Raw genomic sequence first — 14,957 nt, forward strand, 5'->3', positions numbered from 1 at the left:
AAGTTAAAGAAGATGCTGTAACTTCTTGGAATAAATAAAAAAAGGAGCCCATCTGAAATTGCCGTGTTCCTGTCTGACACATTTTCAAACCTCCTGAAAGATAAGGTTAGTAAAATGAGGGGTCACTTTTTCTTCAAGTGAAAATGAGCAGTGAGATTTATAAATAAAAGTATGGTCCTTCCCTCCACAGTGCTTCTTCAGTGAAAGCATCACCTTCAGGTTGCTCCCTTCATTCCGTGTGCAGCTGCAGCATTGTGTCTCACCGGTCAGCAGTGGGTTCAGTTGATCTGCTTCCCAGCGGGTGTCTGCTGTGCTGAAGTGAAGTTCTGAGCCATGAAATTTGGGTTTATAGTTCAGAAATAGATTCTGTGTGTGATGTTTTCTGTGTCTAGAAGTAATAATTACTTTTCAACAGTGAGAAAGTAACACAGTTTTGTACTGGATTTGGATGATTTGGGTATGGGTCAGAGAATGTTGGTTAGATGTGTAAGACACACCTGAATCACCTGAATGGCAACTCTTTCTAAGTTGTAAGTGCTCTTGTGCTAAATGATAGCTGTGTTCCCAGGTAAAATAACACTAGGGTCCATCACAGCCATTTTAGCAAGAACATAACTAAAAGCCAAGAGGAAATACTGTAGAAGGAGGTGTGGTGTTGGAAAATTTAGGTGACCTATTCTGTGCTTTGGACCATCTCCAGCCTGTCTAAATACAACTGGAGAAGATGCCTTTGTTTAATGCATGTGTTAAAGCTCATAAAACTAAATTCCCTTTCTCCTCCAGAGATTTGAAGCAGCATCTCACCTCGCCAGTAAATCCATCTCTCAGAGGGCATTCTAAGAAGGGAACTCTAAAGTATTTTTATTTTGCACAGAACAGTTAAAAATTTGCTGAGAGAGACAAGATGTAAGCAGCTGCTCAGTGTTGCTGGAGCGCTCGTCACTCAGAGGAAGGGTGCTCACTTTGCCCTGCTGTTCTTGCATAGCAGGATTGGGTGTCTGAGGTCATCATTCCCTTTCTATGCTTTTAAAATGATGGTGTTTGTATACTTCAGATTTTCTTCACAGGAAATTAAGTTACTTTACTCTTGTTGGGAAGCTTGAGAAAAGAACCGGAGTTACTGGTGACAGGGGTGTGGGTTGGGTTGTTGGGAGAGTTGGTTACCAGAACTTGTAGATGTCTTGAGGCTGCCTTGAGCATCGTATAACATGGTTCACCTTAATTATGCTTGGGCACTCCGAGCTTATGGTAGGGTTGTGTTTCAGCTGTTGGAAATGCGGTGGCAGATGATGGGCGCATCAGGCTTTGGTGGGCAACAGGCATTAGTAGTTCCTGAAAGCTGGGGACAGAGCCCGCAATTCAGGGGCTGTATTCAGTGGGAGCAAGTCGCTTATTAGCTGCAGCATTAGAATTTCAACAGAAAAATGTGAATATTGCCACGGAAGACACTTATATTTCCCTTTATAAATGATTAGTTTTTGTTTAATTCGTGTGTTAAGTCGTATGTGCCCTGTAACACAACGTGTGCACTAAAAGGGGAAACCAGATTATTGAGCTCCATGGGCTCCCAAGCGATGCATTTTTAAAGACATTATGGTCACTCAGTATAGTCATTATGGTAATTCAAGTCCCTGTTCTCAACTACTTAGGACTCCTCAATATCCTTCCACAACCATTAGCGGCTTCTAATTGTTTGAAAAGGAGTGTTTTCCTGCTTCACTTTCCCTCCTGGTAGTTGAGAAATCCGGGCTTTCCTGCTTTGCATCCAGCTGTCAAAGTATGTGGAAATTTGCATTTGCATGAAGGCTTTCTCTTTTTTTTTCCCCACAGAATTGGTTCTATTTTTACAAAAACTGTGGGAAGACATTTGGACATTTAGGCTTTCTAATACTATGGTACAACTGCTCTAAATACCTATTTTTTATATCAATGTAATGTCTTTAACCCACATGAGGGTAAAATAAAATGAGTTTAGATAGTGCTGGAACGCTTCAATTCCTGAATATCATAACCAATCTGAAACACAAAAACTTGATGGCAAACCCAGGTCAAAAGGGAGAAAATCACAGTGTATAGGGTAAAAGCCTTCCTTCCTTCCTTCCTTCCTTCCTTCCTTCCTTCCTTCCTTCCTTCCTTCCTTCCTTCCTTCCTTCCTTCCTTCCTTCCTTCCTTCCTTCCTTCCTTCCTTCCTTCCTTCCTTCCTTCCTTCCTTCCTTCCTTCCTTCCTTCCTTCCTTCCTTCCTTCCTTCCTTCCTTCCTTCCTTCCTTCCTTCCTTCCTTCCTTCCTTCCTTCCTTCCTTCCTTCCTTCCTTCCTTCCTTCCTTCCTTCCTTCCTTCCTTCCTTCCTTCCTTCCTTCCTTCCTTCCTTCCTTCCTTCCTTCCTTCCTTCCTTCCTTCCTTCCTTCCTTCCTTCCTTCCTTCCTTCCTTCCTTCCTTCCTTCCTTCCTTCCTTCCTTCCTTCCTTCCTTCCTTCCTTCCTTCCTTCCTTCCTTCCTTCCTTCCTTCCTTCCTTCCTTCCTTCCTTCCTTCCTTCCTTCCTTCCTTCCTTCCTTCCTTCCTTCCTTCCTTCCTTCCTTCCTTCCTTCCTTCCTTCCTTCCTTCCTTCCTTCCTTCCTTCCTTCCTTCCTTCCTTCCTTCCTTCCTTCCTTCCTTCCTTCCTTCCTTCCTTCCTTCCTTCCTTCCTTCCTTCCTTCCTTCCTTCCTTCCTTCCTTCCTTCCTTCCTTCCTTCCTTCCTTCCTTCCTTCCTTCCTTCCTTCCTTCCTTCCTTCCTTCCTTCCTTCCTTCCTTCCTTCCTTCCTTCCTTCCTTCCTTCCTTCCTTCCTTCCTTCCTTCCTTCCTTCCTTCCTTCCTTCCTTCCTTCCTTCCTTCCTTCCTTCCTTCCTTCCTTCCTTCCTTCCTTCCTTCCTTCCTTCCTTCCTTCCTTCCTTCCTTCCTTCCTTCCTTCCTTCCTTCCTTCCTTCCTTCCTTCCTTCCTTCCTTCCTTCCTTCCTTCCTTCCTTCCTTCCTTCCTTCCTTCCTTCCTTCCTTCCTTCCTTCCTTCCTTCCTTCCTTCCTTCCTTCCTTCCTTCCTTCCTTCCTTCCTTCCTTCCTTCCTTCCTTCCTTCCTTCCTTCCTTCCTTCCTTCCTTCCTTCCTTCCTTCCTTCCTTCCTTCCTTCCTTCCTTCCTTCCTTCCTTCCTTCCTTCCTTCCTTCCTTCCTTCCTTCCTTCCTTCCTTCCTTCCTTCCTTCCTTCCTTCCTTCCTTCCTTCCTTCCTTCCTTCCTTCCTTCCTTCCTTCCTTCCTTCCTTCCTTCCTTCCTTCCTTCCTTCCTTCCTTCCTTCCTTCCTTCCTTCCTTCCTTCCTTTCTGCAATTATACTGTGGTGCACTAAAACACTGAAAGCAAAATGATGGATGATGGGTTTAGTAATCTGTTGCTTTTTAGTGTATTTGCATTCTCTTCCAAGAAGGTTTAACCCATTTGGACTTTTTGGGTTAAATTTACTGGTGGCCAAAGTAGTGAAAAAATAGTTAATAATACAAGGCCACAAGCAGGGGAGTTATTTTTATAGGCTGCTTCCTGGAGAAGTGGCCAAATAAGAAATGTCCCTATTAATCAATCTTACCATTTCACACAGACATTGTAGGTTTTTACTTTTTTGGAAAGCCTGGGTATATTTTTGTGCCCTGAGGACGAAATATGCTTACAGACTGGTTTGGATAATGTATTTTCGATTTGGTTCCATGCATCTATTACATGTTCCTCCTTCAGGATTCCTCCTCCTTCTCCTCCTCCTTCTCCTCTTGGTTGTTTTTTCAGGACATTTTCAGTGTGCGCAGTACCCAGTGCAGTCCAGCACTGATTGAAATGTCTGGTTTGCTCTGAACTGTAAATTCTCAATAATGACAAGTGCTGTGATTATCTTTCTGTGTGGAACGTTTCAAACTTGAACTATAAAGCCTGTCTGTTAAATGACATTTATCAGGAATGTTTCCTTGGGCACGCTTTTCAGAGTTGTACTTTATTTTTATCTCGAGCGGGATCTGACTCTGTGCGGTTTGTGTTAGAGATGGGGAGAATAACTAGAACAGGGAGAATAACTAGAACAGGCAAATGCCTCCTAGGCAACAGGAAAGTGAGTGGGGAGATGAAAGATGAGCTTCCAGCAGCTGCAGAAAGGATATACACTTCCAGGGTGCCCTATAAGCCTTATAAAGCAATAAAGGAAGGAAAACAACATTATGAAGTGTCCTAACAGCCATAAAATTCCAAAAATGGCAAGGATTGCTTTCATTATATAAAGTGTTCGTTAAAGCTTTAAATAATGAAACAAACTCTTGACACTGAGAATGGAAACCTTCACTGTTCAACCAGCCTCTGTTTACTTTACAATAATCCAGGCCATAAAAGTAGTGCTGCACAAAACCTCTGTTCTGGGGGAGCTCCGGGATGGCCGAGGACCACGCAGCCCCGCGGCTTCGGAGGAGCGGGGTCCCCAGCAGCACCACCAGCTCCTGGCCGGCTGCCATGCCGCTGGCAGCTCCGCTGGTAGACAGCTCAGCAGAACAGTAGAAGTTCTGGGTCAGAAAATCCACAGGATTGTCTTCATTGGCTTCAGTTACATGATTTGGGTTCCCTTTTGAAGGAGGTTTTGGTGGGGTTTTAAAATTTTTTCTACCTCCTGAAGCCCAAACATATTTCTGGTATCGGAAGGATGCGCTGAAGACTTTAAGACCACAAAGTAAGTGGGGAGACTCATTAAGGGGTCCTCTGGGATTCAAGATGGAGATACTAAAAAATGTCCTCTATGTAAAATGATTTACTACTCACTTATTTGTTTAAAAATGCAGAATTTTAATTTAATAATTTAGCAGGCCACACAACACATATGTTATCTATCAAAAGAATGGGAAGAAAGTTACTTATTTAGAATAGGAAGACTTTCAAAATTCAAAAGACCTTGTATCTGTTATTTCAGCAGTGCTAATACAGTTCACCTGATCTATTAATAGCATAATCTGTTCAAATATTTTTTTTCCTGAATTAGAAGCCACTTCAGAAAACATTATAAGCTGTAAAGTACACATGGAACACTCTTCCTTATCTGTCATTGAAATTCAGCCATTTTCTGCCTTGCTTGCAACATGTAGGAACAAAATGTATTCTGGGGGGGAGGGAGTGCAGAATTCATCTATATGTGGGTAAAATTATCACTGAAACCTTTAAGCTGCAGCATGCTCCCCTTAAAGGCACTTGAGCACTGCTGTAATTTACAGTTCTGTTTGCAGTGCCAGGGTGGAATCCCATTAATTTTTCTGCCCAGTGCCATAGTTTGTTTCTTCGTTGCAGTTCTGAGTAGTTTTCTAAGGCACTGCTGAGGTTAAGGATCTTTTTAAAAAGACGTAGGAAAAGAAAACGGCTCCTGATACATATGTTTGTGTTCATGTATATCATGAGATCCATTTGTGCAGTTTCGGTACCTCTGTACTCGCACCATCCAAAATTAAATCCTTTGTCCCTTGGCATATTTTTGGGAGACCAGACAGGGAGGCTGTCTGCATCATGAGTGGGAGAAGTAAATGAGTCACGCTTCTCTTTATGAGGAGCTTTGTTTCATTCAAATCCCTCTTGCCAAGATGCTGACACTGAATTTGAGTCATCAGCAATAAACAAGTCATACAGAAAATTGAATCTTTAGAGGGCAGAAAATCATGGGCGAAGGAAAGGCACTCACCGGCGAGCTCTCAGTTAGTCTGTGTTTGAGAGGAGTTATTGATCGTGTTATTTCCCATGGCGGAGTTTTCCGTAAGTGCCTTAAACTAATTCAAAGTCCTGGCCTGAAATTTCATTTTGAAACGTGCATGTGTGGTGGAAACCAGCAGCATCAGTCGGGCTTCAGGATCACTGAACACGAAATGGAGTTTTCACTGCACTAAATGAGGGGATTACAGTCGGGGTGTTCGTCATGAGCTCTTCACCTGTGCTGTGCCCTAAAAGACTGAGATGGGTAAAAAGTACTGGCATCTTCCAGAGGAAAAAAAAAAAAAAAAGGAAGATTTGGTGACATTTATCTTGTGTTGGCGTTTGGTTTAGGTTTTTTTTCTCCCCTGTGTGATTGGTTTAGGGTTTTTTCCCCAGTTATCTTTTGGTGGAATAGATTCCGTTCATACCATGGTAGCAGTCCCTCAGGGCTGGACATGTTTGTGCTCAGGAAGTGGTAATAGATCAGCTAATATGTATTTCAGTTGAAAGGGAAACTTTTACACTATATCACCTTAGAAATTTTTTACTCTCATGAGAGTAGCACAGCACCTTATTTGTCTGTGGTACCAGCGTTTCTAACCTCTCTCCTCTATTAAAGTGGGAATGCTTTAAAGAAGGGTGGCCCTGTACAGCTGTTTGTCATGTGTGAAGCATTTTCACATTTAATAACCTTCCCGTCAACAAAACGTTAAAAAGTCAATATTCTTCTGATGACCTAAAATGTGCCCTTTTACTGTTTTCATTTTAAGGTGTAAGGCCATGATCAGTCTAGGACATGACACATAAATGGATGGAGGGGCCAGGAAAGGGGATGGGATAATGGGAATGACTTCAACAGTTGTGGGCATTTCTTGCTCCTCCGAGTGCCTTGTGGAACATCCCGAGGGGCTCTCTGTTACCCAGAGTCCTTCCTCGCCTGTGAGGAGTGTGTGTGCTGTGCTTACGCTGCTCTGACCCACCTCCCCTGGCTTTGCCCCGTCGCCTTTGTAAAGAGGCAGAAATCCAATGCTGTTGAAGGCAGGAGAAAAATGCAGTGAATTTTCAAAGCAAATGGAGGGTATGGGGCAAACAGTGGCAGTTGCGGTGAGCGCGGTTGAAAGAATTTACGCTGCAGCACAGCTTTGCTAAATAAAGCTACAGACCCCCTGTTTGCCAGCACCAGTGTAGGAGAGCATTGCCATCCACTGCTTGGGAGGCTGCAGAAACAGGGGCATGAATCACAGCTACAGAGGTGGCAATTGATTTACCGAGTGCCAAAGCTTGCACTCAGCTCAGCCAGGCAACCTTCTTCCTTGGAGGGCTGGATGGTCTTTCATTGGTGCTGTCCCTTTCATTGCAGAACTGCCATTTCCCCTCTTGTGCCTGAAGAGACTCTGGAAGACTGAAAATGAGAAATGGGCTTGTTATGTGGAAGGAGGATCAGTGTACTCCATGCCTCTTGTTCAGAAAGTCCTTAACCGTCCATTTTAAATACGGATAGGGAAAAAAATCAGGGTAAAATTTGCTTACTGTTTGTGGGTTCAGATCTCAGGCTTGTGCTTTGCTGTACCCCGCTACCCTTGAGACACAGTACACATCTGTGACCCTCTGTGGTGGAAGCCTGACAAATTGCCAATGGAGGTGAGGAGGAAAGAGCAACATGTCTGGAGGAAAACAAGCTGGAGAGTGCCAGTGTAAAGAGGTGGCTGAAATGCTTGGGTGCAGTGAAGTGAATGCAGCCTGGAAGGAAGGGAGTGAGGAGGAGGAGGAGAGGAGGGCCTTGGGACCAGCCGTGGTATGAAGCTGAGAAGTAGCAGAGCAGGGCAGAGTGCTCAGGACCAGAGACACGGCCAGGGAATGGGTGAGAGCCAAGGAAGGAGAAAGGCAGGCAGAGGCCTGCAGGGAGATGCTGAATGGAGGTGCCACCTCTCAGCTGCCCAACATTGTAGGATGGTGTCTTGTCCCAGGGAGACGATGTGTTCCTTCCCCTCCTGCATGCCCTTAGTGCTGGAGTCTTTCCATCATCCCTCCATCTGCAGCCTGGCCTTTTCCTTTAGCCCCCTGCCAACCTTGTCCCCTGCTCATACCGCCTTGTGTCCAGGAGTTCTCCTTGGCAGTGTTGCAGTATGGCTTGGAAATACCACTCAAGAGTAGGCAAAGGTGTAACGAGAAGAAATCTAGAGAGTGTCACAATTAGGAGGTCTAAATTTGCAGGGGCTTGAAGAGTTTGTTCTGTAGCAAATAGAAAACCCAACACGTACTGTCTGCTCAAAAGACATTGTGGTTCTTGTCTTTTGAAGTGGAGTTTGAATGCATGAAGCAAAGCCCCGAGATTCTGGTGGCTTTTCAAGAGAAGAAGGGTTAATTAAAAAGAAAAATGTAGCAAAAATCCTCTACTCTCATTGCAAGGAAGTGTAGTTCCTCTAATCCTGTTGATATTCTCCAATGCCAAGCCTAAATTCAGTATTGTACTGTGGAAGAACATGAGCTAGGTGGACTGACAGGGGTTTGTTCCTCAGGTGGTACTTGTAAAATTACTGCACTGATCTGGAAAGGAATGAAGGACACAGACCAGAGGCTTTGTGTTTAGAAAACTGAGTGAAGGTGTGAATGGTAGTTTAAGATAAGAGGAGAATTTAAACTCACTTTACTTTTGGTGAGGTGTTTTTACTATATATTAGAAGCTTGCACAATGAGCACAAGCTTTGAAATGCAATAGTTTTGCATATATTGTAATAATATTTTAATGGTTAATCAGTTATTATTTATATTCTGAAGTCAGTCTACCTGAAAAAACACAAGTGAATGCAAACACCATTAATCCTGATAAATAAAACTACACGATACACTTGACTGACTTCCACCTCAGAACCGTAATGTGATACTGCAATGAAAATTATGATGATTTTATGTTCTGCTTTTACATGCTTTTTAGAGTTGGTTACCAGGGTGATTATGGACATGATTATATAAAGATTAGTGATAATTCTAAATGATTTTGCTGTTTGTTCCTGGAAGTTGAAATATTTTCATGCTAAGCTGTCTCAGAAAATAATTTTATAGGTGATTTTTTTAAAATTGTTTTTTATGAGATAGTGGACTGGGAAAGGAGTTGCCACTGTTCCTTCTTAGAATGATTCCTTTACATGCTGGAATTCATGAGTTTGGGTACTGATTTGAATGAAAACATTATTGACAGGAGGTCACGTTTGATAGTTATCTTTGCCACTTTGGTGTCAAGGAAATTGCTTGTCCTCTGCATTTCTTCCTGTTAAGGACAATGTGAGTTTAGAAACTAGAAGAAACGTGTAGTGTAGGAATGGATGTGAGTTCCAAGAGCAATGTCTGGAATGCGTAGCTTTTGATACCGATTTGTATGTGTATGTACTACTGTGTGTGTACATAACCAATAACTAATAGTTACCAGTAGAGTAACCAGTAGTTAAGCACCTGTTGTTAATGGTTTCCTATTTAAAATGGCATTGGCAACTTGCACATGGCACAGTGGAGCTGTGGTTCTCCAAAGGCTTTATCTGTTCTCCTTTAAGAACAACAATTAACTCATAAAATCAATTTTTTCCTCAAATTAGGATGTGTCTGGAATGAACAAGGATTTGGTATTGATGAGCTCAGGAGATTAATGGTGATTTGTTTAGCAAAATTTTAAAAGAAAAAATAAATCATATTTTATAATTTTAAAACAGAAATAAGCAATATTTTTCAGTAAAATATTTTATTGAAGTGGTGTCTGTAGTTGCAGTCTGGTTTGTGAGAAGCTGATGAATACAATAGAGAGGGAGCCTGTTCCAGTAGTTTGAACACATGCCAGAAGTATTCAAAATGGGAAGAAATGTGCTTGAAGAGTTAGTGGGTTTATACTTTAAAAGCTCAGGTCCTCTTGCCAAGTCTGCCACTTCTTCCCTGAATAAATATGGGACGGTTGTCGTTTGAAGTGCTTCACTCTCACCTTCCTCACTTAAAACCACAGATAATGTAGTTGACTCCTTTTGTAGAGCAGTTTGAGATGTGGTGACAAAGAGGATAGGTGTTATTTTAAGCACTGTTTTTTATCTAGGGGCAAGAGGTTGGCTCAGGACAGCGGCAGAGAGGCATGGAGAATTTTGCCTCTTTATTGCTTATTGGAACCATCCCCAAGAAAAGGTTTTCCGTTGAGGCCCAACTTTGGAAGGTGTTTTCATGTAGTTATTGATTTCAGGCTGAGACACAGGACACTCTCTGTACCCACTGGTGCTAATTTAGCATCCATTTACCAGAGTGGCTGGGACTGAAATGAGTATGAGTCCTCTTGGCAAATGGTCTCCTTAGGTGAAGGTTGAACATGGGGATAGAAGAGCATGAACAGACACGTGTTGATGTATCTAGCTAACGTTTAGTGCCAAAGCTCCACTTCTTTTCAGGGGTTCTGCTCACCTAATCCCTAGACCTTTTACAAACATACAAGTCCAGTGTTGCAACTGAACTTCAACTGCCTGATGGGTCTTAGAAAGGGTAGATAATGCTTATTGAAATAGCAGGGAGTATGAGATTATTTTTAAAACCTTGTAATTGTAAAAACCTGTGACTCTTCAGCATCTGAAGTAGCTTGTATTGAATTTAATACAGAGACATTAAATGTGTGTGTGTGCACATCTTCACATGTTTGGAAAGAAGAATCTGGATATTTGAATTATTTTCAAACAAGTATTGTGACTGTTAAAGGTAGAACTAAGTTTCCAGAGCCAGGACTGTATCACAACTTCAGTGCCAAACCTCTTCTTAACTTTAATAGACTGACAGTATATGTTCAGTTCTAAGTATCTTATTTCCCATCGCTTTCTTTTAGGAAACTTTATAAAGAAAAGTATTGTTTTATCCTTATATTAGAAAAAGTTACCTGAGGAGACCGCAGGCACGGTGAAGGGCTGTGTATTAATTGAATTTAAGAAATTCAAGCATTTATCTTCAAAATTATCTTATTTAGATTTGATCGGAAAGTCAGACAAAGAATCTTTATCCTACTATTTTCTAGTGGATCAGTGGTAGATTTGTTTTGGCTTGGGTTTGTTCCTCTCAGTATTGCTTAGAAATCAGCTAAATCATTTATATTGCAGAAATGATATAGCAGCAGTTTCAAGTCTTTTGTGCCTTAGTGCTTGATTAGAAAAATCCCATTAATGATAGAAAATGCTAATCAGTGCTATGGGTTTTGCCAGCCACCACAGGCCCACGCACTCTATATAATCCATTGTTTATTAACCTAATGAAGGTCATTGTAGCTTTTGAAAGCTTGTGTGACAGCATCTCAAAATGGTTTTAAAACTGCTGCTGGACTCTGGTGCTGGCATAAATCAAGGCTGGGTTTTTACTTGTCAGGATGGCTCTGGTGTAAATGAGGGTTTTTTTCTGTGTGGAATGATCATACTGTGCTTTTCATTCGTTCATTATAATTGTCAAGACAGACAAACAGTGCAATGGTGGCTAAGCTGATGGTGCTGCTCTTAAGCAGTTAGACACCGCCTTTATCCACATCTTATTGATTTCTCTTTTCTTTTCTTGGCAGGTGACATCACACAGAAGGGATATGAAAAGAAGAGATCAAAATTAATTGGGGCCTACCTGCCACAGCCTCCCGGTATGTGTGTCTGTGCTTGCGATATATGAAGATGTCAAGTGTACTGATAGTTGCCACAGTAAAAAGCTGCATCTCTGAAGAAGTGTATGTGGCAGAAACAAAGCTATTGTTATGCAGAAAAAGCTTATTCCATCCATTTTATGTATATTTTTATATATATATGTCCGCTTTGATGTGTGTGTACATTTTTTACATACTTTGGTGTGGGTTTGGCAGTCATGTCTGGAAAATAAGATCAGCCCAGCCTCGTTAGAGAGGCATTGTTTATTAAAAGTAATGCAGAAACACAGAGGAAAATGTGATGTCCTAACTAAATAAGACCTTGGCCAAGGAAGGCTTTCTGGACAGAGGTGTATGCAAGAGCGGAAGAGAACCTTGGAGCTTTGTATCTTCCTCCATTTCTGGGTTTCCTGTCCAAACCTCTCTTTTTTGAAGACACTAGAGAGACCAGTAACATCCCTAGAGTTCAATTTGTCCTATAACACATGAGCAACCAATCCTTCATCGGTAGTTGCGCTCAGTGTTGAGGGATGGGTTGCATGTACTTGTCCAAAAGGTGTAAAAATATCTTAAACTAAATGTAATAGTGTATTTCTTAATTGATTTTTTTTTTCCCTATGCATGTAAGAACTCTGATTCAGAATTCTTTCAGTTCTGAGGCACTGGATCGGGAAGTTGAATACATAGTTAGAGGTATCGGTGTAGGCCTCCATTTTGTGGTGCCCTCAGAGGGCTGTGTCCCACATGCTCGTGGCATCTCAGTCACCTTATGGAGGCTCCACTTGAGCTTGGCTGTCCTCTGAGCCCTGTTTTTGTTGCAGGCCTGGGAACTAGTTTCCTCCTTCTTTTGCAAAATCCTGCCTTTATGGTAGAGTTAATGTTTTTTATTTGAACTGCTCATGTGTGGAGGCACTGCCTTGTTCTCTCTTCTTCAGGTGTATGTGTGTATATACATATATATGTATATATATATTAGGTGGCTCCTGAGCAAAATGGTATTTTGTGCCTTTGGATTTCACTTGGTCTGCTTTGCTGGTGGGAACTCCACAAAAGAGATCAGTGTTACAGATGCCAATTTTTCTGAAGTGATACAGTCTGTGACATTTCCTGACCATTGGGAGCCACTAGAGAATAAATCAAATGAACAGAATTACAATACCAGAGGTGCAGTTATTAATTTATGGGAATTTATTGATCTGACCAAACTGTCAGACATACAGTAGTCTTCGCAGTGTGTTCTCATGAGACCTACTTAGGTTTACTGGGTTATGGACTATTGCCTCACAGTAATCCTCAGCGCAGTGGTGTGGTTGGTACCAGTATTTGTTTATACAGTTAGTTGTGCCTTGTTTTTCTTCACACAAGACAATGCTGCTGCTTTCCAGAAAGCTCACAGTATTCTGGTCAAACTGTATCCATGGCTTAAACTGCTGGGATTCATCATGTATTTAATGATGAAAGGGAGAAGGCTGAGAACCCTCTGAGATTATTTTTCAAGGTCTCTGTTGTGGTAATGAAAGTTTTCCAGTGGAAGGAGAAGCAGAGGGATCTCTGTAAGCCGGTCCTGTATTGGGGTCCATTCAGTAATTTGCCATGATTGAGGATGTAGCTGATTTAGAGCTGTTTTAAAGATGGAATGAAGTGGAGTGAACATTTTCTGCTCTGCCACTTCCCAGAAAATCCTGCTCTGGGAACGGGGGATATAGACGAGTGAAGGAAGATTATAACAGGATGAAGATGAAATTCTGAAATACTGTCCCATGTTTTCTTGTATGTACATCAAGCTCAATCATTTAGCTGATAGCTAAATGAATTATTTGATTATGGTGGAAGACACTGCTTCTACTGTTTTAAAGTATTTTCCTCCAGAAACTGGTAATTATTTGTGCTTGGGTCTTTGCTGTCTTTGTACTTTTTGTTTGTTTTGTTGTGTTACCTTTTGGACAAAACTTGAAGTAGTTCAGTTTGATGTTCTCTTTCTAAGACTTCACTCACCTGAACAGTTTGAGGTCCCTGCTTGCTAGGAAGGGGAGATGAATCCTTCCAAGAGGAAATAGGGTAACAAAGCAGATGCTGCCTTTTGTAAGCCTCTGTTAGTATCTGAAGAATCACATATGTGACCCGTTAGACATTTGGGATTTTTTTGTAATGTGTTTTGACGGGGAACTGCAAGAATGTGAGAGCTTTGGTGGTCTTGGATCTTGCTATTAAAAGGGAATAGATGCTTTAGATGTGTTTTAAACCAGCATGGAACTGGACATGGCTCTTTTGCTGCGATCGGAGGCGTTGGGGAAGGGCAGAGATCGGCATTCAGCAAACACAAGGAAATCCCAAGGCAGTTCCCCTCTGTCAGGACATCCAGTCCCCCCACTGCACCTTTGCTAACATTACTAACGCCCATGTTGGCAGAGTGGAACATTGACTCGCGCCGGCTCCGTGAGCGTCCCGTGGTGTCTGTGCGTGCGTGTGCGTGTGTGTGTGCTCTACTGCATGGGGGCAGCAGCTCCATTCGTTGCTGTAACAAATGTAAAAAAACTAAACGTGAATTAATTAGTTTTTTTCAACTTGTTACAGCAGCGAATGGAGCTGCCGCGGTACGGTGTAGACTGCAACACAGTGAAGGAGCTGCCAGAAGAATGCTCCGCACTGCCAACATTGGTGTCTGTGACATCCGGGAAGCGGCCGCTAGAGAGAGAGCAGCCAGCACGGCAGGAAACCGGCCTCTCTTTTATTTTCGTTTTGGTGAGCACAATGAATGTATCTTTTCCAGTCCATATCTGTCTGTAACTGTGCCTCATCTGGAAGCCTCTACTAGACCTCTACATCGATGAGATAGAGTGGGAGCTGCCACTGCTGAGGCAGGACAACCGAAGGACAACATCTGGAAGGCCGTTGCCAACTCTTACCTGCCTAAGGATGAAGTGATGGGAAGGGAGAAGGAATAGTCCTTTGTAGTAACATTTGAGCATGTTAACATCTCTCTAGCTTCCACACCATGGATACTTTGGAGGAGGTTTCATACAATAAGCTGGTGAAACACATGAAAGCATGTGTTTCTAATTCCCTTTTTGGCACTGCCTTTTTACAGAGCTCTGGACAGGTCCAAGCCCACCAGAATCCGGAGGAAGCTGTAAAAATCTGAGCACCCCTAATTCTGTGCTGTTTTCAAGCTCTACTCACATCCAAACCATTCAGACTGACTTTTAGGAGCAGGCGTCTTGTCTGGCAGAGCAGCCTGGAGGAGGAAAGTTCTGCAGGGCTACGTGGCTGCAGCGTAGACAGGCCCCCAGCCATGCCAGTATAGCTGTGCCCTTCAGCAGATACCTGTCCTACTTTCTGGGTGCCCTGTGGTATGGGCAGGCAGTCTGCTTCTCTGCCCTGGGTTTATAGCAAAGCTCCAGTGGATTCACAGGCCACCAAGACACCAGATTTTCTCTTAACAGACAAGTGGGCACATGGATGACAACACACTCTTGATTGTGTGCTTGTCCACGCTCCCACAAGGTGGTCCAGACCCAGCGTAGGAACTGGCAGTAGAGGGTAGATAGGATTGGCAGCTCTGTCTGGACAAGGCATGCCTGTAAAAAGATGATCTCTTTAAGAA

At 42.7% G+C, this 14,957-nt stretch overlaps 1 protein-coding gene across 1 annotated transcript in view; it reads left to right on the forward strand.

Annotated features, from left to right (window-relative positions):
* Positions 1–14,957, forward strand: part of DIP2C (disco interacting protein 2 homolog C) — a gene marked incomplete at both ends in the record, with an annotated part of 317,089 nt that overhangs the window by 163,126 nt on the left and 139,006 nt on the right. Inside the window, one exon of the mRNA XM_084280380.1 lies at positions 11,282–11,353. Within this exon, the coding sequence (XP_084136506.1) occupies positions 11,282–11,353 (72 nt within the window). The remainder of the gene's footprint in view (positions 1–11,281; positions 11,354–14,957) is intronic.

This window comes from Gallinula chloropus (assembly GCF_964237585.1).
Source record: "Gallinula chloropus genome assembly, chromosome: 2".
Lineage (NCBI taxonomy): Eukaryota > Metazoa > Chordata > Aves > Gruiformes > Rallidae > Gallinula > Gallinula chloropus.